General features: G+C 41.4%; 2 protein-coding genes across 2 annotated transcripts in view; both read right to left on the reverse strand.

The window, feature by feature from the left end:
* Chd1 (chromodomain-helicase-DNA-binding protein 1) overlaps positions 1 to 8253 on the reverse strand; it is a 51668-nt gene extending 43415 nt beyond the window's left edge. The window contains exon 1 of the mRNA XM_080268904.1: positions 8083 to 8253. Coding sequence (XP_080125030.1) covers positions 8083 to 8091 — 9 coding nt within the window. The 5' untranslated portion in view covers positions 8092 to 8253. The remainder of the gene's footprint in view (positions 1 to 8082) is intronic.
* A 605-nt stretch (positions 8254 to 8858) lies between these two features.
* On the reverse strand, positions 8859 to 25233 carry mRpS11 (mitochondrial ribosomal protein S11). Its single transcript, XM_080268842.1, has 5 exons — positions 24884 to 25233; positions 20915 to 21045; positions 20339 to 20439; positions 19545 to 19610; positions 8859 to 9052 (listed from the first exon to the last, which is right to left on the reverse strand). The coding sequence occupies exons 1-5, from the start codon at positions 25153 to 25155 to the stop codon at positions 8942 to 8944; spliced, it is 681 nt and encodes a 226-aa protein (XP_080124968.1). The 5' UTR covers positions 25156 to 25233; the 3' UTR covers positions 8859 to 8941.
* Between the last annotated feature and the right edge of the window lie 1069 nt (positions 25234 to 26302).

Here is a 26302-nt window from a genome sequence, read left to right on the forward strand (position 1 = left end):
CTATAACAGATCTGCAACTCACCTCTCTTATGTAATACAGTACACACACACGTACACATTACTCTGTCTTGCTGGGTTGTGCTTACTTTTTTTTGATCGATTTATTTTTTTGTTGAAAATTATACATCTTTCTCTCCTAAATAAATAGTTCAGTCCTCTTGTTAGCTATGTAATATTGTACACACACAGTTCCACATTTTAATCACTTGCCAAATTGGGTGTTTTATTTATTTATTTATTTTTTATTATTTTCTGCACTCCACTGACCTCATTCATCTCTCTCTCTCTCCCTTAAATAACCTAGCTAAGGCAATAATGGATACAGAAGGCACCAGCTGAAAACAAGGAGAGAATTGGTGGACAGATGAAAAGAGAAGCACCATTATATAGCTACTTAAAAGCCACAAGTCAATCCTTATCAAAATACAGTACAACGGTTCTTTGTTACCACCACCTGCGTTGTACAGTGGCAGTGTTCAAAGGCCAACCTGCCTTGTCTTAACCCTTCCATGCCGTGACACCAAATATATATACCAAGTTAACTACATGACCATTTACAACACTGGGTGGTAACCATATAACCAAACAACCAAACCATATGTGCTCCCTATGTGTCAGCATGTGGGTTGGTGGAGGGTTAGTGCCCCTCCCTGTAAAACAAATAACTCAAAGTCAAATGGCCACCCCATACAGGATTATGGTGTCTGGCAACAGAGAGATAGAACTACATGATGATGGAAGAATGAAGCAGCGTGGTACTGGTATATGACAACGTTGGGGGAAGGGCACTGAAATGGTATGGGATAGGGCGACAAGGAAGTGATTTATTTGTGGCCACCCCATATGGGATTATGGCATGTGGCACGATAGACTGATAGCTATACACTGTCCCTCAGCTTGCCCCCTGTACTCTGAAAGGAGGATGGTGGACTGACAGAGAGATAACTTCAGCCTGTAGTCTACCAGGTTCCCAATAAGCCAGGTACAATAACAACAGAGAAGTTTGATAGAGCCTTCATTAAGCTGCTCAACAGGCCTTTGCTAAACTGAATTTAATCACCTGAAGGTAGCAAAACAAATTAATACACCAATACATCATCAGTCTACCTACAGTGATTATAGCCAGATGCCTTATTCCCTGATGGGGTGGTCATAAACAAACTACCTCTATGTTACCCTGTTCTGTCACGCTGCCCTCTCTCCAACTTACACTCCTTCTCTCATACACCTCTCCACCCCACCATGTGATAATTTCAAAAGTTACCATACCTGGTAGCTATGGAATCTGTGGAAAAACAAGAAGAAATTCATATACCCACACCAATACCCTTCTACTGTACAGTAATTTGTCCCATCAACAGCAAGGGGGTTTGGAACTAGGCTATGCAGTTACAATATTTTAGGTGAAAGTGATTATACTCTCCTCACAACAACAACTTTGCTTAAAACTTCCATCACTCCATCTTGACTGCTCAGTTCTATTAACGCATTACCACTAGTGTATGATGCTAGTCATGAAGAAGCGATAAAAGAGAATGCTGTCATATTCTACTGCCAATGAGCAAGGGAAAAATATCTGGCCAAATATTAGGGTGAAAAGCTACCGTATGAAGTGCTTAACAATGAATACAAAGCCATGGCTGTATTTTTCTGCCACCGAATTATGGTACTGTACTGTATATGAAATAAATTGCAGAAAGTTGAAAATCTGGGCCAAGTTAAAGTGAAAAGAGTATCATTTCCTGCCTGAGCAAACTCACGTCAGCTAACTCTAATGAGCCACATCCACCTAGAACACCTTAACCCACTAGACCACCAGGCTTCTAAAAACTGTATGAGGGCAACAGGGCTAATGCAGAGAAAAAAGGCCCACTACTGACCTCCCCAAGTGCTTCACATAACTGTCCCATCAAGAAGAAAGTACTTTACAATAATAATAAATCTTGTAAAGCAGGGTATAAAGTATGATATGGTAGTTATGTTATAAACAGGAATGATGTGATTTTTAATAATAAAAAAAAGAGCATATATAAAAAAGAAAATGGAGGGATAAATGGGTACTGTGAAGAATCTACTAAGTCCAACAAAATTTGAGAGAGAGAGAGAGAGCAAAAACAATTACAAAAGCCAGAAGGAGAGCAGAAAATACCTTAAGTTACCAGCATCAGTAAAGAAATGAGGAGGAGGAAGAAGGTAGAGGATGCAGGAGTTGAGCAGCAGCCTAAAGCAAGAGTCCATTTTTAACACACACATGCCTTGCCACACCACTGGCTCTATACTCTTTTCACATTAACTTGGCCCAGAATTTTGTCCTTTTGCAGCCCATATAGCTCAGTGGCAGAACAAGACAATACTATGGCTCTAAGTACATACTATATACAGCACTTCTTCATGACCATCATATTCTTGTACTAATCTCTCTTTACAATCCAGTATTCAAAATGGAAAGATGGTGATTTTAGGCCAAACTGAGTTTAACTAGTAGTGTTGAATCTATGGGTGGGGGGAGAGAGAGAGAGAATTACATCAGAGGGTGGTATGTGCAGCTACAAGAACTGGTTGAAAACTGAGTGGAATATCAGGGCAAAATTCTGCCTCAGGATCACTCACCTTATCCTTGAAACAGATGACGTATCCCGTATTTTATTCCAGCAACTCTAAATACATAAGATAAAACAAACCTCCATTCCTCTGTTACACCATGACTATCCTTTATTATCATGAGTGCTGTTGCAAGAGGAGGAAATGATAGCAGGTTGGGCAACTGGGACAAGCCAGTCTTAAATCCATTCAATCCACCATGTATTCTTTAATCTACCAGTATATGTCTTTTTATTGTTATCTTATTTAACCTAAAACACACACACACACACACACTAGCATGAAAAAGATACAAACATCAAACTTCATTCCCTCCAATTTACTTTTCCACTTTCCTTCTTGGAACTACTGTCATGTAAAATACCTGACAAAAATCCTGGATTCTTTTTAGCTCATTTAATGACCAACATAGTCAGAATAGTAAATTTAAACAGTAACCATGGAGACTCATTCCCACCACTACTAAGGCTCATCCAACTTAATATTCAACTTTTGGTGGTGACTGTTCCAACAGATAACATGCCTAATATACAAGATTTTATTCAACTACTGACACCTAGTAGTATAAGGCTTCATGAAGGCTAATGAACCTGTTGGCTAGTTTCTCTATGTTTTCTTTGTGTTGTTTATAAAGGCTCCACCACAATGTAAATAATCTGCGTCGCGACAGTAGAACATGCCAGGGGTAAATACCAAAATAGTTAAGTTTATCATGGGAATTACATGGGGAAATTCCAGAGAGGAAATAATGGAAGTGATCTCTGTTTAATCTGCTACACTTGACATCACTTTGACTGTATGGTTCAGTACATTATTATAAGGTAATTAGAAGACAGGTTATGTATATAGTTTGTATGGAAGATAGGGGCACATTGTAGGTATGCACAATATATATCCTGGGACAGGTCATGCGCACTCACTACAATATGATACCTCTGTGGTGAGATACAATAAGACGAGGACAAATTATTCTGAACTCCCTGCAGTACAAAATGAGAAAGGTTTCACTTCTACAAATAATTTGATTGCACTCATGGGTATCGAATAATATTTTAATGTCATTTTAGTGGGTGTATGTCTTCCTTAAGGTTTGTGTGCAAGGTGGGGACATACCTTTATATAACAGTATGATTACAGCTATAGACTTGGAGCGTGGAATGATTATTTATGTCCATCTGCTCTGTATGGAAGAGGGGAGCATTCTGTTCTTCCATATCTGTACAAAATGTAGTGGAACACTGTCACTTTTATTGTCATTTTACTTTAACCAAGAGAATGTTCGTCCTTTGGCAGCTTATTTCTTGTAGCTCAGTGGCAGAAAAAGACAACACTGGCTCTATTCCTTTCCACAACTCTTCTTTGTGACAAGGATCATATTCTAGCACCGATCTATTGTTACAACTCTGCATTCAATATGATAATATAGCAATTTTACCAAGTCAGAGTAAAAAGAGTACTGGCAACTTTTATTCAGCTTAGGGGACCAATCAGGCAGAGAGAGAGAGAGAATCTTCCCAGTTCCATCTGAAGAAAATATACAACAGGCAAAAAATAACGAAAACCTTGTACCTACTAGTGTTTCAAATGGTATTGCGAAACTTTGGGGAAGATTCTCTTTGTACACTGCTGAGCTGCCCTGCCAATAAATTCAGTAAGGCCTGCCAAGCTAAACAATGCACTTTTTTGCTCTACCTGAACCAGGGCCAACTATGTCCACTATTTGTGAATCTATTGGGCTGGTATCACTGTTCTTCCAATACACAACAGTCCACACCAATATTTTCTTTCCCCTCCTTATTTCAGCTGTTTCAGATTATGTTGTTTAATATTCAGCATTATCTGTTGCAACCATGTCACAACTTACTTTGTGATTGCTTCCTAAGGATGAAATAAAATTATTATTACCATTATTACCGTATTATTTCTCCCATCTTTCCTGTCACTTCTTATTCCTTTTCTTTCCTTTACAGGTGGCTTTACATTGAGTGACAAGCCAAATGGTTTCCTGTAAGCCAAGAAACCATTTACAACCTGGGTGGTAACCATATAACCAAACCATACGTGCTCCCTACGTGTCAACAAGTGGGTTGGTGGAGGGTTGGTGCCCCTCCCTGTAAAACAACTAACTCAGTGTCAAATGGCCACCTTTGTGGGATTGTGGTGTCTGGCAATAGATAGATAGACAGATTATTATTAAACAGCACCATTCTCTTCAATTTGGTTATCCTTGGCACATTATTTTTCATATGGTTCATATTGTTTTTAATGGCTCTGGCACACTTACCGGCCTTGGTCACCTAATGGTAGCTATCCACACTGCTCAATCTCTGGCAGCCTCCCTATTCAGACCCTTATCCCTGAGGTCACACTTTGTACCTTAATGCAAATTTATCAGTATAGGACCATAGCTACTGTACTGAATATATGGAATGGCAGCCATCACTTGTGTTTTTTTGCAGTCTGTGGGTTTAATACCTGCTCCTGCTGTGAGAGAGAGAGAGAGAGAGAGAAATAACAAACCCAACCATCAATGTGTAAATTTGCAGCTACTGAGATGTACTGAAACCGTCCAGAGATGCCAGATTTCATATGACATTCCCTGCAATAAGGATGCTCAGACTAATATCAATAGTAAACAGTGTGGGCATAGTGTTTTGTCTGCGGCCACCCTTTGCGGGATTAGGGCGTCGGGCTATAGACAGACAGACTTAACATAGATAGATAGCTTAACATTATAAACACAGTGATTTATTCCAGCTATTGCTAAAGGTTTACTCTGCAAATCAGTACCGTATGGCAATGCTCATTCATTATCAGGAGCACTACTGTACTGGTTTGTTTCATTAAGTATGGCAAATGTATCAGGATCCACAAGTTGCCACCAATACAACCTTCTGTAGCCATATTCTCAATCTCTCATCAAGCCCCCTTTCCCTTTTCGTTTTATGGCAGGACACCCTTGAGAGAATGCCAATTCAAAGGCCACACCTCGAACTGACAGCACCTCTCAAAGACTGAAGAGTTACTGCAAGCCATGGGTTTACCATTAACTCAGTATATAAAAATTCTCATTGCCTTGGTTTTAAGTTTATGTAAATGACAAAAAAATTCCAAATTGCTTCAAACTTGGGGCATATGTTTCCAATGTCACACTGGATCCCCCCCCCCCCCAATTATATTTATTTTCAGTACCCCAAACCCTAATGCCCCACCTTAAGTCAGGCAAGGGCAGGGCAGGTAAGGTTAAATTATGCAGGCCATGCTTCATTAGGTAACCACAACTGGTAATTCCCAATACAAATGCAGCTGATGTGATGGGTTGGGTGAGGTTTGCTCGAGTTAGGTTTGGTAATATCAAGATGCACTGTGTTCACATAACCAACACAGGTAATTTCCAATACAAATGAAGCCACCACAACAGCAGCCTGAAAAACATCGGTACAATGAAAACCTGACTACAAAAGCTTTGGCTGATTATATAGCACTGCTTCTTAAAAAATGAAAACTTTGCCTAGGGTAATATTTAAATCTCAAACCCATGTCAAAGTCATCCTAGGTTTTTAGTTCAGATCTGATTATGTTCAAGTTCAATTACATCATCCGATTACAGTTGGGTCAGGTTCGTCTCAGCTTACGTTAAAGATAGGTGTGGTTAGGTTAGACTTGGTTCGAATGTAAGGTTAGAGCTGTCTGGTTAGGTTACAGGAAGACTAGGTGTGGTCAGGTGGATTGGAACTTATGGTCAGAGTTATGTTTGGTTATGACAGATTAAGGATAAGTCTGGGGGTAGCTCAGGTCTGACATGGTTCATCTAAGATTATGGTTAGGGTTGAAGTAAAATTAATATAGGTTAAATTTGATCGATGAGGATTATTCCCCTGATCATACAGCCCTGCTAGTGTTACAGGAGAGTGCTATCCCTCCCAGTAAAGGCAGCTTCCCAGGCTGGGTGCGAACTCTCTATCTCGATTCCAGTGCTCTACCACTGAGCCACCTCGGTCCCCAATTCGATCAATAGACATGAAGTGGCTGGGGACATAACAAATCGAAAGCATGTCTCATACACAAAAACGTGGCTTCTTTACACAAGCTTGCACACAAATGAGAAACCACATGAGGTGCACTGTTAAGAAGTCATTTAAGTACGAGGATTAGAAAAAAAAAAAATGACTGCAACAGAAATGCCTATATGTAGCTGTACATCCGATGGCAAACTCATGAGTACATTATAAAGCTGATATTTAAAAATCTGGATAAACCTATTACAGTAAATCCACAATAGCCTAAATAATGGTGGTCAAATACTTAGGGGAAAATTTTAAAAATCCTGAAAAAGCTAAATTCAGTAAACAAAACAAAAAAGTTTCCTGGAATAAAAAGCTTAATATAAAACTGTTCAAGCTGCTCCAAGTCTACTATTATTCAGGCATAATGTAAAGGGGAAAATGCACAAATGATTAAATGTAAAACAACTGGTTTAATTCAGCAAGAAAATAACATCTTTCCTATCATTCAACTTTACAAAAGCCTGAACAATGAAGCAGCTCCACAAAAAATTAACAGCAGTCTGTTAACATCTCGGCATTCTATTTTTCTCTATTACACACACACCTCTTTCAAGGCATGTCCTACCCACACCCTCCCTTGAAAATGCTTTAAGTAAACATCTTCATAACCAAGTGACAACATGGATATCAGGATAAGGAACTGAACAGAGGCCACTAGAAATCGAGCAGTGTGAAGTCGCTTTATCAAGACCAATGCCAATACATACAAGCTGTTGGCACCTTTAAAAATGAATATCAATACAGGACCCACTACCCCATACATGATGAATCCTGACCATGGGCAACAATAATAGCATTTGTACCATGGAGTATGTTGTTACTGACTAGAATTAGCCCTAACATGGCTGAAGAATATGTGCTGCCTGACCTAATAATATATAGCCTAAGTGAGGAACCCACAACATACCAAAAAAATACCTTCATGCAATTATTCTGACCTTGAAATGAACATTAGAAATAGTTATAATCACAGGCTAAGTTCCATGAGGGAGTTCAAACGGGAATACAAACGTTTGCAGTGGGTAAAAACGTTTCCCGAGGTTGTAGGAATATAAAAACATCAACCAAGCTACAAATTCTTACCCTCAAGCAAGCATTTACTTCCCAAATTTCGATCGACTGACGCACAGGGTAAGTACTAAGACGTGGCCTAAGAGTGAAATGCAAACGTTTGTCGTGGGTGTGGAGAAGCACTAACGTTCGCAGTGCATGTTGGCGGGTAAAATACCTTACGTTCTTACCTTTTATTAAGCAGTTACTTCCCCCAAATCGATGCCATGAGTCTCACGCTAAGTACTACAACAGGTACTAAACCGAACTAAAAACGTTTGCAATGGATGTGGGCACATGAGTGACAACGTAAACATCCAGCATGGGGATCAGCTGATGTAAACAAACCAGGGGAGCCACTCACCTCCCTCATCCTGGAGTCCGGGTCACTCCTGACACCAAGTCCACAATTCCACCACGTGTATATCACTTTTCACCTTATTTCACATTAAATACGTTCACCAAAGGCTCTTTTAACTTAATAAGATCACTTCTGGGTATCGGGGCTTGGGTGTGCAAGGGGGATGCTCCCCGCTTCCCTCCCGTTACGTGGCCAGCAAAGATGGCTGACGGTCGGCCATTTTCCTGCTGCTCGCCGCCAACATCATCCGCTAATTTTCTAAGATTTTCTCGTACCGTGTTAAATATTTTACAATAAACACCGCCTTGCACTATAAATACGTCACGAAACACTCAGGGTGATCTTGGTAATAGTAGGGATACTTATAGACGTAAGATGACCGCAAAAAGCAAAGATATGTGAGGAGCCCAACACAGCCTGCCACGGCAGAGTCCGACAGCCATGTTCCTCTTACCCACAATCCCTCGGCCCCGTGACGTAGCTCCCCTACAAATTACCGAAAAAAATCCAGTTTATATTCCCTATCCTCCTGTGCTACAATAATACCTGGAAAAAATCGAGAAAAATCCATAAATGTCAAAGGATATGGCCAAACCTGAAAATAAATCGATTATTTACTGATATCTGCACACATCTGAAACCATAAAAATATTTATATATTTTCCCCAAACCCCTATACCACCATATGGCATAAAACAATTGGAATAATTGCATAAATACCAAAGGATAAGCCCAAACTTGAAAATAAATCAATTATTTATTGATATTTACATCAATATAATAGACAATTAAATTCAAAGCACTCCTGCACAACTGAGTTAGGTCCCTTCTCAAGTGTTCCAATAATGTTAGCCTTATTACACTACAATTTCTTTGCTTTCCTTGGCCTTTGAGGTAGATTAAAGGTAATGGGTGTGCTGTCAGTAATTGACACCACATTCAGGCCACCCATTGTCAGCCCCTTCACTGCAGACTGAAAGAGAAAGAAATAAAAATATGTAAAATATGAAATATCTAGGATCACTTATGGCTATACAACAGAACTGAATAAACAAATCTGAAAACTGTCAAATCCCTGAATACCTCCTGAAAAAGGCACGATGAAATCCGTAACCTTTTTCCCTTAACTGTTAAAATGACATGGTCATAATGGGAAATCAGTGTATGGGGAGGGGTGGGGGGGGGGGGCAAATTTGGGAAATACATTCTTCCACTAATATGGTGCAACAGGCTGATTCAAAGGGATGCCAAAATATGCTCAAGACTTTTTCCCTCTCCACAATCATGTCACTACCACCTACTAATGACTATAATTCTGGTTCAGGACACTTCATTTACTTGTGCAGGCATTAAATCATGGTGGCAAGTCCAGTGAGATAAATGGCCTGTACTTCAGTCCAATGGTGTTTCACAAGGGCGTGTACTTGCTGCATTTTGCATATTGTATAATGTCCCAGAAAATGAACACCAAGCTAATCATCCCAGTAACCCAGCCCCAAATATCCACCTAATACATGATGAAAATAAAAAGATATATACCAGGAGAGTGTAACAGTAGGTGGCAACTTGAAGAAACCATAATTTTCATCATGAAAGTAGTGTAACAAGTACTGCCTGTCACAACCACAATGCATCCTTCAGCAAATGACAATAGGGTAATAATGCCTTAATGAATCTCTGCCTCAGATGTAAAATAAAGGCTGAACTTGGCTGCAACCTCTCAAGAAGCTAACGGTATTCAAGAACAGATCTTGTTAGCTAAATGGATAGTCCTTGATGCTTCCTTAGCAGACAGTACAGGAGTTAGGTCACAGTATGCATCAGCCCAAAAGTAAGAAAAGAAAAAAAAAATCATGGTTAAACTGGACTACAACTACCCATGAGAAGCTAAAGATGTCTGAAAGGAAGCCACTGTAGCCGAGTAGTTATTACTGCCATCCTGTGAATCCTGATGTAGGTTGCAGGTATCACCTGATCTGTGTGCCAATGCACCCTCTTGGTGTTCGTGTTAAATGAATACTCCTATAAACACAACATGCATTGTGCTGTTGTAAACCTCCATCAGATACTCTAACAATTTAATTCCTACACTGAACCTCGAGGATAGTTGTGGTCAAGAATATGCCGTGTTCTGACTGCAATTAAAGGTGGACGCTACTGCCCCAAGGCAAGGTGCTTTCCCCTCCAAAAACCGTACCATTGCTAGAATGATGAATATTTAGTACCCAGGATGTCACGTTGGGGACGGGCACCTTCATGCGCTAGCAATAATATGACCAGATGGTGCTCTGTAGCAGAATGGCAACTTTGGGCTACAGTACACAGGGTTCACTTTCAGTTAAGCCTGGGGTTGGAACTACTATTGCAAATTGCCACATAACTTGCTTGAAAACACACTTCTACCACCAGACTATTTGAACTCTGAATCCATCCCTCATAGTGAAAGGGTTGACCAAATCACCTGGGTTCTTACACCTATGCATCCAAGGTGGCATTGCTGGTGTAGAGAACTGGTGAACCTCCAATATCCTGAGGGGAACTGTCAGCACAAAAATGCTTTGGGAATGAGAGCAACAAGTAAAAACGAGCCAAGACACTAAGCAGTGCTGGTGTGAAAGGCAATACCAACGGCTGGCACTATTACAAAACCCCACTGTAGTAGAGTCACAACAGTAAACAGATGTTGCTGGTGGTAGAAACTAAAGAGGGCAGCGTCAATGGCAGAAGCCAGTGTGAGCTAGTGCTGGAAACCATAGATGGTGCTGCAGCTACAAATCATGAATGGCAGTGCTGGCACTAGACACAGGCCAGTGCCAACACAAATGAAGTGGGCAGTGGCTATATTAAAAATTGGAGGCAGTGCCAGTATTACAAAGAGGACAATTGCCAGTATAAGAAAGACAAGGGTAGTGACGGTACTACCGATAAAAAGGCAGTGCCAGTACTAGTAAATGAGGAGGGCAATGCCAGTACTGGCAACAAAGGAGGGCAGTGCTGGTGCCAGAAACTAGGGCAGTGCCAGTACTAGTACAAAAGGAGAGTGCTAGTACTAGCAACAAAGGCAGTGCCAATACTGCTAACAAAGGAGGGCAGTGCCAATACTAGTAAACAGACAGCTACCAGTACCAGTGACTACAAAAAGCCAGCACTGGCACAAGAAACAAAGGTAGTGCCAATTAAAGGAACAAAGGCAGTGCCGATACTAGGAACAAAGGCAGTGTCAGTACAGTACTACAAATCAAGATGGGCAGTGACAATACTAAAAACCAAGCAGGGTAGTGCTGGTACTTGCAACCTAGGGAGGCCACACCAGTGCTAGTAACCAAAGAAGGCAGTGCCAGCACTACAAGCCCATGACACTGACAGTAATAGAACCTGAGGAACAGTCCCAGTACGGTACCAGAAACTGAAGACTATCAGTATTAGAGCCATGTAGACACTACTAAGGACTGTCAGTATTAGAGCCATGTGGACACTACTGAGGACTGTCAGTATTAGAGCCATGTGGACACTACTGAGGACTGTCAGTATTAGAGCGGCATGGGTACAACAAACATGAATGCGTGCAGTGCTAGAGGATAAGTAAACTAAAGAGGAAGCAGTGCTCCTACAAGAAAACAAGAAGGCACTGTCAGAACAAACTGCATGGCAGAGTAATGTCAAGTGAGGGTAGGGTGCAGGTGGGAGCAGTGCCTGAACAATAAAGGGTCAGTGCCAGGGCTACACACATGAGGAAGAACTGCCTAACCAGGAACTGAGGGTGTGCCCCCTCCCCAAAAGGAAGTGGGAGGGGGGGCAGTGCCAGGGGAAGTGCCAGCTGAAGTACTTGAGGGAGGGGGGGACTACTAGGGGGGAAGTATTTAGGGGAGGGGGAAGGGAGAACTTGAAGTAGTTTCAGGGGGGAGGGGGGACCTAAAAAGAAAGAAAAAAGTAACCATGGGGGGGGGAGAGCTGAAAAAGTAAAGAGAGGAGGGGAAGGCCCTGAAGTCATGAGGGAACTGCCTGAAGAAGTAACTGTGGGTGGTAGTACCTGGACAAATGTGGTCATATCTACGGGCACAAAGGTATTTGTGCCAAAGGAATGCAAAGTTTGTCCTGGTACAATTAAGGGAAGAGAGGAAGCTTTGTACCAGCAAAAGTGGGCATGGAAGTGTACACCCAAGATATACTGGAGGCAAACAAGAATTCACTGAGGGTTATACTGATGCAAAAAGTTGGTTATGGGTGAGGGTTGGCAGCAGTGGCAACACATGAGCACAAGTAGAACAGTAGCAGTATAAGAAACCAGAAGTGGTGCCTGAATAGTACCAGCACAAGAAACCAGAAGTGGTGCCTGAATAGTATCAGCATAAGAAACCAGAAGTGGTGCCTGAATAGTATCAGCATAAGAAACCAGAAGTGGTGCCTGAGTAGTACCAGCATAAGAAACCAGAAGTGGTGCCTGAATAGTACCAGCACAAGAAACCAGATGTAGAGCCTGTCTGAAAATTTTTGGCAATACTTGAAAACGTTAGGGCAGTGTCAGTATAAAACCTTTAGTAATACCCTGGGTGATTTATACTTAATGCCAGCTTAGTTCTTTTATTACTCCATCAGGAATGTAAAAGCTGGAGGCTAAGCTATGTAGTTCAGACATTTAAAGTGTGTGTGACCAGCTGCTAACCAAACCTATTTCAACATGTAACCAATGAACAACCAACCCTTGGATATAATCCCTTGCATGACCATCCAGCTGGAGGACCTTATTCCACTAAGCCACCAAGCCACCAGGCTTCCATTTGACTGTACAATTACCACCCAGCAAAGTAAATAAGTCACCTGAAGGTAGCCCTACATGAAGGCCTTCTCATCTACCTTCCCTTTCACCAAGAGAGTAACCACCACGTGAGGTGTCCTAAGAAGTGTTACGGTACCACTTCAATCCACCTGTTCAATATGGAGACAACTTTGATATCCAATGTCAATCATAAAGAAGCCTAATCCCAGCCCCAAACCTTCACTGCTGCCTACACTGACAAGCTGTTTAGAAACAAAGGAAGAACTGTTGGCATGCACCATCCTTGAACACTCCAAACCATAAACAACTCACTATACCACTACAAGTATTACAATCTTGAACCCAGCAAACTCACTATAACATTACCCCTGATGCAACCAAAACAGCAACTCTTCTTACAAACCATCTGGCAGGAAGATAAAATGTGGACACTGATATCTAGTGGAACTTTACTGAACAAGAACATACCTAGAATCTTTGAAAATTCAGTGAACCCATTCTCATCTCTAAACACACACTCACACTCAGTAGGTTTATTGCTCAAGGTACATGCCATTTTTTGAACTAATACAAAGATTAAAGAGCAATTAATGCCACCTTTACTGTCCCACAATGGGTCCAAAAGGTGCTATTTTCTAACATTATTGCCACATTAACATCCAACATGGCAAGATTGCAACCTAACCCACTGCCACACTAATATCCAACATGAAAAAAGATGGCAACAAGACACAAATACTCCAACAAATCAATCAATGGCAGCTCCAACATGACTTAGTTGTATGTATGATTTTTTATGTGTTTTAATGTACATACAGTAGGTATTAATTTTTATGTATAATTTCATGAAGTTTAATTTGGTTGTGTGTATGTCTGAATATTTAATGTATAGTACCTATATACGTGAATGAATTTTTTATGTAAAGTATTTTTATACATATGTATGTATTATTAATTTTTATGTATATATTCACGAAATTTAATTTGGTTGTATGTAAGCATTTTTATGCATACATGTATTTAACAGGTTTGATCTGGTTGTATGTAGGTCTGAATTTTTAATGTATGGTATACACATGTTGACTTTTATGTATGTATTCAACAAGTTTGAGTTGGCTGTACATCTATGACCGTATGTATATATCTAGGTATTGATTTATATGTATATAGGTACGCCCCATAAAAAAAGAATCGGGACCCTTACTGCACGATACAATATGCCACTCCGCACGAAGAAATTTGAAGCCCCAACTGAGTTCTGGTGCGTATCAGTGGTCATTGCGAGACATAAGCTCGTGGGGTCCCGATTCTTTTTTTATAGGGTGTACATGTACTGATTTCTCATAAAATGTACTGATTTTTATGTACCCGTATATATTATTTATGTATGTAACGCAGACATTTCCTTAGACCTGACAGCACTTGCACTCCATTAATGTTTCAAGGATCATCACAAGAAAATAACAGGTATGGACAAAGTACAAACACTACAGCAATTGTCCTCATCCCCCAACCCCCTCAATAGCCACAAGGAGGGGGGGAAGGGGAGGCAAGGAAATGTATTACAGCCAATATGGATAAATGCTGCCTCTTCCCTCATATATCTCAGTTATATCCAGCAATTACAATATACAGTAACTCCTAACTGAAATCAACTGTTTCACCGCATACATCAAGGACATTACCTAATACCTGTATTTCAATGGAATGGACTGACACACCAGGCTGATTAGACAAGTAGACTGATGGGGAAGAGGATGGCAGACTGACCAGGGAGGAGGAGGAGGATGTAGTAAACTGTTGATTGGAGAGGAAGAGGACAGTAGACTGACTGAAGGATCAAGGGGGCACTGACTGGTGGATTGTGGGAGGAGACAGACTGACAGAACAGGGAGGGGGAAGGATGTAAACCGATGGATGTGGGAGGCAGACTGACTGGATTGGAGGGGAGTAGACTGATAGGTGGATGGGGAAGAGTGAAGGGACAGGATAGGGAATTGGGATAGACTGACAAGGGACTCAATGGTGGATGAAGAATGCAGACTGAAGGGGGACAGGGTGGGGAGGCAGACTGAAGGGGGACAGGGTGGGGAGGCAGACTGATGGGGGACAGGGTGGGGAGGCAGACTGATGGGGGGTAGGGTGGGGAGGCAGACTGATGGGGGGTAGGGTGGGGAGGCAGACTGAGGGAAAGCAGGGTGAGGAGGCAGGGGGAGGAGGCAGACTGAGGGGGGGCAGGATGGGGAGGCAGACTGAGGGAAAGCAGGGTGGGGAGGCAGACTGAGGGAGAGCAGGGTGAGGAGGCAGACTGAGGGGGGGTAGGGTGAGAAGCCAGACTGAGGGGGACAGGATGGGAAGGTAGCCAGAGGGAGGAGGGTGAGGAGGTAGACTGAGGGAGGAGGGTAGGGAGGCAGACTGAGGGGGGAGGTAGACTGAAGGGGCAAGGTAGGGGAAGACCAACTGAAGTGGAGAGAAGGCAGATTGGCTGGGGTACTGGGAAGGAAGGCAGACCGACATAACTGAAGGGGTAGGGAGGAGACAGGAAGGGAAAGTAAACTGGAGGAGTGAAATAAGTTAAATTAAACTGGAGATGGGAGAGAAGATAAATTAAACTGGAGAAGGGAGAGAAGATAAACTTAATGAGGGAGAAGGGAGAGGAGGCTGACTGACAACTAATGAAAACGTAACACCCAGGTGACTTATCAAACAACCCAGCAATCTGTACCAACTCTCAACACAATGTTAAGCATTTATATCGGGATAATAGGAAGTGCAATACCTAACATTTAACAATCCTGAATTTAAAAAGAAAAACACCAATACCTGGGTTTTTCCTATCCCATCCATCCAATTTTTCACATCCACCTATCCACACTTCTGGCATTTACCTAGTGAGAAAATGTTTGGAAACTGGACCAGAGATGAAAAATTCCAGCAGCAAAACTCTCTCCAACCCTATGCGGTGATAAATGGGTGCTTGTGGAAGAAATTACATCTGTCCTATCCCAGTGCCAACATTTCTTGAGGAAGGGAGATTAAAGCCCCAACCCTCCTTACCCAAGCTACCTCAAGCAACATACAAGAAGGCAGCAGCACTTTCCCTCTTGACTATTCCAGCACCCCCCCTCCCCCCATCATCATTCCCTTGAACAATGATACACAAAGCTACAGGCAACCCACAGATACCCCTACCTCTATGAAAAACTCATCCATAGTACAAAAATTCATCCACCATCCCCACCACAAATCCCACCAATGACTGGGTCACCATGGATCCCAGTACAAAGAGAGGCATTAAACCAGACCCATCCAAGAAGTCCAAAGCCATCACTCCAGTCTTCAAAATCCTGACTCAACTGCACAAGACAGTTTACCAGGATATACTTTTTCATTCACATAATATGGCCTTATAAGTACAAGGACAAAACTAGCAATTTTGTGCAATACCAAATAAAATAGGGGGGAGGGTGCAAAATCTTTGTCATGTGCTTCTCCGTAGGCTACCTACTTCATCCCCATTCACACTGTCTTCTCAAACACCGGAAACCAAACAAACTATGAAAATTATGCCTGATATGCTACTTATCACACCACACACTCTTTATCCCTTGCAAATTATGTTCATGTGACTGCCACCTAAACCCTCTCAAACATGAGTGCTCGTAAAAAGAAATCCAACTATTCTCACTTTTTTTATGGTAGTTTCACCCAACCATATAGGCTGTGGTACTTTTCTGCCATGATTTTCGGTTGTGCTATTCAACTTTCTCCCTGCCCGTTTTTATAACTATTGTTATGAATTGCTACAGGTTATAAATGAATAAATGAGCTTCCTAATGAACAAAAAATAAATAAAATATATATAAGAGAATATGAGGAAAAATTACCATATTTTAGTGTACACTCATTTAATCAACACCGATTTCTCACAGATATACAAACATTTTGTCAATGCTTGTAAGAGAAAGTTGTAGCGCATTCAACAAGCACTGATGAAACGTTTATATATAATTTTGTTTCATACATCACTAAAAAATTTCTAATAAAGCTAGAAGTGTCATTTTTTACAAAAATCTTTGCAAATTAAGTGCTCCACAACTTTCAACAAGCATTAATGAAATGTTTATATATCTGTGAGAAATCAGTGTTGAATGTGTGATAAAATATGATAGTGTATTTTTTTTCTTTTTCGTTCATTAGGAAGATCATAACATGTAGCAAGTTCACAATAATACAGTTACAAATAAGGGCAGGGGAGAAAGTTGAATGGAAACATTTTCCGATGTTCCGCACATCGCTAAGTGGGGGGATGTGTGGCATGTAAGGTCTGGGCAAGCCCATGAGGGTCATGCAGTACTCTGAAGCAGCTAGACGCAGGTTGTGACGAAAGAGTCTGAGAGGGTTAATGCTACCAGCAAAACCACAGCAATGATGGCTCATCCAGAGGCAAAAGGACAGTTATTTTACACCTTCCTCTCAATTGTATAAAGAGAATTCTTAAGTACATAAAATCATTTTCTTGAGCTACATGCACAACTACAGTACTTGCATTGTGCTATCAAATACTATAACTACACTATAGTTCCTCTAATGCAATTGAGGACAGCTGCCTCATCAGATAACTACTGTATAGGGACACAGAACATATTTCCTGTAACCCAGCCAATTTTCACAATGTACTGGTGCAAACTCCCCCCCCCCCCAAGTATGCATACCCAATGCATCCAGAATAAATTAACATCCTCAGACTGAAGGCACTAGCCTGCTGAACCTTCATCTTGCTATCTCCAGATGATTGTGTGCAGCTTACAAGATTTGGACAAACTCCTTCAATACTGGAGTCCTCTCCTCCTCTCCGAGCTGAATCAAATCATCTGGTAACAGCAAGATCAAGGAGCACCACTGCACGGGTTAAATGAACTTATTCAAACCCTTTCATCTTTTGTCCGACATCAACCAAAATAGATGAAAACCTAGGACTAAACAGGTTTCTTAACCATTTCTAAACTCTTCTGCCAGATGTTTCTCTGAACTGAATTTTATCAGTAGTTGGGCAGAATAAAATAATCAGGCTGGAGGAGTTAACTCCTTCAGCACAGAAAGTATTTACTGTAGCTGGTGCCACACCCTTTTCTTCAGCTCTGGCAAAACTTTCCAAAGCTGATGCGTCTATCACACAATTGGAAACATTCCTAGTAACACTGAGTGCACTTACAAAGATAATCTGGTACTATAACTCTGTGAACTGAAACACTATGAATTTCCCATCATGACCAATGATTTTAATAGCAAATGCAAGATATAACACATTTATCTTTCAGCCAAGGTCCAAAGAAACAACACTCCCTGTGAGGCAGATTTACCAAGGGACATACAGCTGCACTGGCTGGTAAAGGTGGTGGTGACTGCATCTTACCATATATACCTGGGTGGTAACGGTAGTGGTGACTGCATCTTACCATATGTACCACAGTATTTATGTGGTAATCATGCTGGTTACCTAATAGGATGGTAACACATGATTCCTGGTCACCACCTTTACCAACCACTGCAAACGTACACTACTTGAGGGGGTAATGTTTCTCTGAATTATGGCTGTACATGGATGACGATTACCTTTGGCACTGGTTAACTTTATGAACTCAAGTTTCATTCTTCCAAAAATGGATGCAGATCAGAATCTCCAGCAACATACTGTACTATAGCCTCACCAAGAGTAGTTTTGAATACCAATCCTGGGATAACGTCTGAGAAGTATATGGCATCCAATAATGTTTTTAACTCATATATACTGTTCAGCAAATTACCAGTATTAGTGAATATTTATATCTGTTTTCTTCAATTTAAAACACTCTTAACAATACAATAATACATATTACAAATGAGAATATAAAAGCAATACAATGACTGATAAAAATTCAATTTCATTACCAAATCCTGGCACTTCACATACATGCTGCCAGCATGATAATTTGCCAATTTAAGAGCTTGGATGCAGTAAACCACCTGAGAAAGTTGACCAGTGCACAACATCAGCCATCCTTAGGTCTGGTATGAAGGTCTAATAATGCATTCTGAATCCTTGGCGGTCTTTCATTTTTTATGCTATGGGGATCTTTTCATATTATGCTATGGCTGCCTTTCATCATATGTAAGCTATGGGGATCTCTTCATATGCTATGGCTGCCTTTCATCATATTTATGCTATGGGGATCTTTTCATATGCTATGGCTGAGTTTCATCATATTCATGCTACCTCCATTAATTCACATTTAGGCAGAAGTTCAAATTACAGATTAACACAGCCTTACAAACTTGCAATATTAAATATCTTTCCCACACTTAATAGTATGGTTGTAGGAAAACCAAATGAAAGCAGGTACCTTGATTCCAGGGGTTAAACCAGCATATCTGTAATAGCAGCCATGTAAAGGTTAAGTCATAGTCAAGTGCAATTCTAGTCTTACATGGACCCTTCTTTTAAGCAAGTGTGTAGGGTTTTACGCCATGCCTGAGCGTAATACTAACCTGGAATGGCCAGAGTGAGGGAGTATAGACAGGTGTGGAAGGGTAATGTGGTCCAGAGTAATTGTAATTTGGAATGAATACTTAAACTCCTGCCAGGCAGCCTCAATCAAACCTTCACACCAGACCCAGTTATTTCACATAAAAGTGATGCTACACTCACCATACGGCCGGGCCCAAGTCCCTTCACCTTCACCCGCACGTTTTTTATGCCTCTGTTCAGCGTCCTCTGTGAGGCAAAGAAACAATACTGGTTAAAGATTTCATTAAGCACTGCAAAACTAAAAACAGATGATTTACATTTACTGTCCAGCAATGCCTTATACTGAAAACGTAAGGATGAAAGGCAGAGTGAAAATTGCATGAGTTCAAGCCGTCCTCCCATGTGCTTGCAAACCTAGAGAGGAATGGCCACCAGAAAACTAACCAAAGTTCACTGCTCCCTGAAGTACAGTAGTGCCAACCTTCACACACACAGTTACATAACAGACTTAGGCCTAAATTATTATCTTTTTCTCTTTTTTAGGCTAATCCATTACAATGATACAGCATAAGTTTATGATGCATCTGTGTTGCAACAAACTGCAGTGATACAGCATTTAGTTTTATGGCAACTCAAGTGTCGAAGTACTCGTGCCTCATACATGTCAGTATTCAGTATACCTATGTTATCAGTTGTCAATATTCCTTCAATGCTGGAGAATGCTTATAAAAAGTTGTAACACATTCCAAGTGATGCGATGTAAGCCAGCAATGGTGCAATGAATCAATGATGGCATGGTGCAATGAATGTCTAGGTAATGGTGCAACAAGAAAGCCAATTAGGTATAATGCTGCAAATTAAATGACAAGTACTAATACAACATACACCTAACTGAAGTGATGAGAGAAAAGGGTAAATATATAACAAAATAATAAATGCACCCCACCAAACAGTGCAGCATATCCAACACTCACCGTGGCCAGACTAATTGCAGTGGCTTGTGCTGCTATGTTGGTGCCCTTCCTCGTATTCTTGAAGCCCTCAATTCCACATGATCGCTGCAGCTTAACCACACCTGCAACAAAAAAAGACAAAAGCGGTTTTGAAGTTTGTACAACCAGTAAGGCAATGAACACCAAACTTAGCTATATTTTAAACCATCCAGTGATGCTTTAATTACCTGCCAAACTGATACCTTCACCCGTAACTAGAAAACTACCGACTGTACTACCTTACACAACAGCCGACACCCAGATAATTTTACTTCACAGGAAAACCTCCCCAAAGTTCCAAGGTTAGCATTGGCCCTATACCACAACAGCTAGACCATTCCATAATCCACATCCTATTTTACGTCATCTCTCCTCAGCATTTCTCAGAAGCAACTGAGCTACACTCACTCAAACACTTTCCAACAAGAAACAGGGTATGGGATCACGTCATCAATTTTCCCCACCACATAGTGTATACCTTTACTGATTTCTGTATTCTGATAACAAGACTTAGTTGCTAAATATCTCACTACAGAACTCTTCCTGAACATATCCTACCTTGTGAATCAGTTAGGACGAGAAGGGTGTTATTTTTTGAGACCTTAGCGTGTATTATGGGGAGGTCTGAGAAGCGCACACCGTCAAACAACAAATCAGGGGTTCCTTCATCCGGGAACATCCCACCAGACCTACAGGAACCAAGAGCAAAACACACACTAACCTCTCGGCCTCAGATAGTGCATTCAACCCCTCCATTCACACTGTTTCTATCGGCTTATTCCTGCTACCAACTGAGTTTAGAGTTTTTATTAGGCTTTTCAAACTGGAAAGATATGATGTCTAGTTAACCCATCACTATACTACATCTTCCCCTAACTTTATCACGTGAAGGAACAAACCAATACAACGTGTCACCTGCCTGAAGGGGATGAGATGCAATTTCAAACTTACTCTCCTTAAGACTGAAGGGGCCAAGCTACTTAATTTTCAAACTTAATCTCCTAACAAATGCCAAACTCTTAGCACTAACCTACCACCATAGCAGTCAAAGATGTACCTAACTGTAACAGCCTCAAGTGCTAAATATTTTTCTTTGTTAATGATAAACGTTTTAAAAGCACGTCAAACACTACTTGAAAGAAAACATCCGGCATACAATAGTTGCTAATTCAGGATTGTACCATGTCACACTCTACTCAACATTAGCTGTAATTCCTTGCCAAAACCTAAAAACTGCTAAGTTTTTTTCCCTAATTTTCTAGTACAACACACCAAGATCAACCCAAACTAAAGAAATTTCTATCATCCTTGACATTCTAAACAACCAGTTTTCTAACCAATTTATCAAGTAAAACAAAATCTGACAAAAGTATTTTGTTCAAGTCACACATTAGCTACATCAGAGATGTGATAGGACAAAGTGGAGTAGAGGAGTATCTATGGCAGTTTAAGATTGCTATTTTGACTACTATCTGTCTGGTCTGAAGTCTTAATCCCAGAAGGGGTGGCCACAACAGAACTGTCTCCATTTCATCCCATCCTCTCTCCTACTAACAACCCCTCCCCTATATAACCCCCTACCCCATCCCTCCATCCCATCCTTGGTATCTCCCCACCACACTCACTCTCCAAGTTACTCTCATTTCAAAATTAGTAACAGTCAAGAAAGTTGAAGTGTCTGACAGCCGTTTTCTCAAACCCCTCCACCCCATCCCTCAACCTCACCCTTTGTCACCCCCTCCACCTTACTCACTCTCCAAGTCTGTCTTTAGTAATTACATGGTGTCCGTGTGTCTGAGTCTTCTGATGGGAAAGGCAGTGAGGGGGCTAACTACAATGAAGCCTAAGTAAGTGGTTGGTCTCAAACACAAAAGGCTTTGGTGGCATTCTCAAAGCAAAAATTGTGCTGTTAAGTCTGAGGTTCCAGGTATTCAAAGGTCATACCGGTGTTGGTTTGGTCAGAAATATGAACACACAAAACAGCATGGCAATACACGCAACAAAAGTACACTTATGGCGTAACGTGTCAAATGCTCAAAATGTTTAGGTTAGGTAGTCTAGGGATGGCTTAACATTAATACAACATGTAAGTCTTGCAAAGGATAGGATTATATTTGAGGGCTAATACAGGAAAGGGGCATTTGCTGTACAAGGTAATTCCAATATGATCAACTGCTCTTTAACAAAAGCCCAGTTACGAAAACATACAATGTGGTGCTGATGATGGTACTCAGGAACAAAGACTCAGAGGGCAAAGGCTCAGGAACAAAGACTTAAAGGGCAGACAAGTCATTATGGTGAAATTTATAGTTAGAAACCCTTGGCATACACGTGATGTACAGTGTAGGCAAACAGGAGGCTTTCAGCTTACTAAAGGGGTATTGTCTAGTTCTAGCTCTCCACACAAAGAGGACTTAGGTTTCTCAACTTGGGGGGAAAGGGGGGGGGGGGCTTCAAAGAATTATCCTTTGCACTGCATCTTACCATTATGGTCAACTTGTCTCTGAGATGCCATGACAGAACCAAGGGGATGTGACAAAAAGAGGGAGTTTTGGGGAAAGTGGGTGATTTACTTTAGGAAAATCACTGCAAAAACAAATCAGCAACAGAGCCATCTTTATACACAAAATAATTGTCAACTTTGTGCTAACACATCGAGATTTAGTTATACACAATGCATACTATGGTGGAGACTACTGCTAAGAGACACTTCCAAGTCACTGTCACCAGTCCCAGCTCCCTCAAATTACCAATACACTTGTCCTTTCTATGAAGTTTGAGGCTACACTGACATTTAAGGGGCAATGATTAGGTTGATTCTCTCCAGAGTATTAATTTACTAAAACTCGTTACATTGTGTGTGAAAACAAGAATGATCCATCAACAGAGAATTTGATTGGTTAAAATAAACCTGTGTTCTTGGCACCTAATACATGGCAGTACAAGCAAGGCACAAAGATGTTTATGGTTACCAGAAGGGACATGGCTGAGAGAAATCTGATGGGTTCAAGGGTCAATACATGGGAAACTGCACCAAATACAGCAACATTGTAAAGAGCTGAGAAAAGTTTTTTGTACATGGTTTGTGGGTTAAAACTACAGGACATCTTAATGGTTCTAGATAAATCTCACTTATCGGGCTTAATACCCTCATGAGAGCCAAAGCTACACTAGGCTGCCACAGAAAATACAAGTTGTTGGTATTCCTCAGGCTTAAGACAGTTACTAGGAGAAACTTAAAAAGGCTAATGGATCAATAATGTGCCTATTTAGATGTTCTGAAGAACATGGCATTATATACACAAAGACAGTTTTCTGGTACAAAGACATGCATGTCTTAGCCCCTAAAACAAGTCTCATCACAATGATACTGTTCAAAGAGAACACTGTCTTGAAAGGTTACCATGGGAACAAAGACAACCTGCCTAATTTTGTCACACTGCCGGCTCATTCAACCACATGGGAAACATAATATTAACAAGCAAACTTCAGGCAATTTTGAATGATTAATCTGGCACTATGGCAAGGAGGGAAGATTTCTTTACTAAGTAAAGCAAGACAAACACTAGCTATAAATAGGTGACTGATGGGAATTTTGCAAGTGGATACAAGGTAACATTTTCAAAGGATGGTGTTGGTGCTGAGACAGAAAGGATAATTCAACATGGCTAGTATATGGTTATGTTAATACTGAACTATTCCATGACCACACACTGGATATTTTAAACCAGCATACACACTTTCCTTTTGGTCTAAGTCTGGGGGGTTAAGACTGAGGGATGAAACTTACAAGAGCTGCTGAGGTTGTTAGGTCAACAATTACCACATTACAAACCAACCATATGACAAAACTGCACTGTTCACCACAGAATGGAAAACATAATAGTTCTGATGGATAGTTTTGGAACTAAGACAACGAAGAGATTAACTGAGCTGACAGAGTGATTACAGATTACAACATAGTATCACCATATGGAACACTAAATTGTACCTATTACATACAAGGGGAAAACGAATTGCATCTGTGAGTGTTTTTGGGGCTAAGACGGGAGGGTCAAAAAGGGTTACTAATCCACCAGCTGTCACAGTACTGAGGCACCATATGGCAGCAAAATGGACACATAAAGGGCGACATTATGTACGCAACTGGGAAAAATAACATCTGAGGGTAGACCGGGGGCTAAGACAGGCAAGAGTAAAACTTTGAAGGCTTCTAGACACTAGCTGAAAAACTGTCCAAATAGAGTGCTTCCATATGGCAACAAAATAGACACTAAATTGGCGATATTCTACGGGGAATTACGAAAATTTACATCAGAGAGTAGTTTGGGGGTTAAGACAGGGAGGAAACACATTACCTGGTCTTTCAGGTCACTGGTAAGGTCTTGGGGTCTTAAATACGGTCACTGGTCACTGGTCCAGCCTCACACAGCCTTCCCACACAGACAAAGGGACGGGGAAAATGGCGCCCACCCTCCCAGCCCCACCAACAATGCCAAAAACACTACAGCTAAGTCCGATACTCACCCTCTAATGGCGTCCAGGCCCATTAACTTCTCCCCTTCGGTGCCCTCGTCCTTTACGGGCATGGAGGCCAGCATTTCCTTGCGATCCTCAGCTTTCCACACGGACATGCTGCCATGGACGCCCCTTGCCCCTCCACCGACGTCCATCCTCGCAGACGCCAATTTCGCAGCAATATCGCCGCCCGGACACAAATTCCGCCATTCTGGTCCACTCAGGTCTTGGACGCGGCTGCCGAGCGCCCTAGTACCCCTTGCCACCCAGCTCAGCAGCATTTTAAGGGGTTTCCAGAGAACGCGGGCGAAATACACCACATTCCCGGCACTTTCTTCTTTGAAATGGCGAGGTGGCGGGCCCCAAGCACTGGCAGCCGCGATCCAACGCCCAGATCCGGGTAACACTCAGCCCCCGTCCTTCTACCCTTTCTAAAACGCCGTTCCATTGGCCAGTCCCGCGCCGTCCAGCCAACTACAACCCTCCACTCGACTCTCTCTTCCCCGACAGCCAACCAGTGCGCGTCTCTCAAGACCGTGGCCTACATCCTCCCCACACACGGGGTCGAGTATTGTTTGGTACACTGAACTTCGATCGCCAGCCCTAGTGGCCGCCATCTTGGTTGTACTGTGTTCGCTTTCTGTCGAACATTCTAAAATTGCTATTTACTCCCTTAATCACTTGCTATTCTTATTTTTTGTCCTACCTAGGAATTATGGGGATGTAGCAGAATATATTACTATATGTAGACGTGACCTATTCCCATTAATTCCGCAGTACTTGCGTAATATGCATTTACTTTTATTTCCCTCATATGCCCTCAAATTGTAGATTATAGCACATGCTTCCACATTAAAACCATGCTGACGCTGTATACCTAAGGTCAAACTCTGATACTATCGGTTTTCCTTTCAATACGGATGTCTCAAGTATTCCGTAAACAATTTTTTCCCTATATTACGCCATAATTTATTTCAAAATTGTATACTTTCCTACACCTTGAAAAATGAAATAGGGGAATGGTTATATAGTTTGGGATGAAAGTATGCATGATAAACAAGGGGCAAGGCAAGATCCGGTTGAGCAGCCTGATTTAGCTACGCAAAAAATATACGCCATTTCCGGTTATAGCACAGGCTTTTGCTTAACCATATCATACGGTGGCTCGAATTCACATAAATCCTGTTAAATAATAATAAATCGGATAAATAACAATAATGTATTCGGACTGGACGGAACTGAAAGTGGGATAGGAGGCAAGTAGACGATTTATTTGGCATATTACATCTTTATGTTCGCTTTCACGTTACTTACAACGTTTCAATATCGTCACAGTTTGCATCCATCACATACAAGAGATTACCGAGGTGTAATACGCAGAATAAATCGCTTGGGAAACGGTTTTGGGAAATCCCTAACAAATCTAAG

The sequence above is a fragment of the Coenobita brevimanus genome, chromosome 30 (genome assembly GCF_032717465.1).
Source record: "Coenobita brevimanus isolate Jiangsu-jjx chromosome 30, ASM3271746v2, whole genome shotgun sequence".
Classification (NCBI taxonomy): Eukaryota; Metazoa; Arthropoda; class Malacostraca; order Decapoda; family Coenobitidae; genus Coenobita; species Coenobita brevimanus.

Excerpts from the sequence above, each read along its gene's own strand:
- mRpS11 (XM_080268842.1), bottom strand. The coding sequence starts at position 25,155 with ATGCTGCTGAGCTGGGTGGCAAGGGGTACTAGGGCGCTCGGCAGCCGC. Across the intron at positions 20,440-20,914 it reads CGTCCTAACTGATTCACAAG|GTGTGGTTAAGCTGCAGCGA; the intron begins GTAGGATATGTT and ends TTTTTGTTGCAG. Across the intron at positions 9,053-19,544 it reads GACTTGGGCCCGGCCGTATG|TCTGCAGTGAAGGGGCTGAC; the intron begins GTGAGTGTAGCA and ends TTTCTCTTTCAG.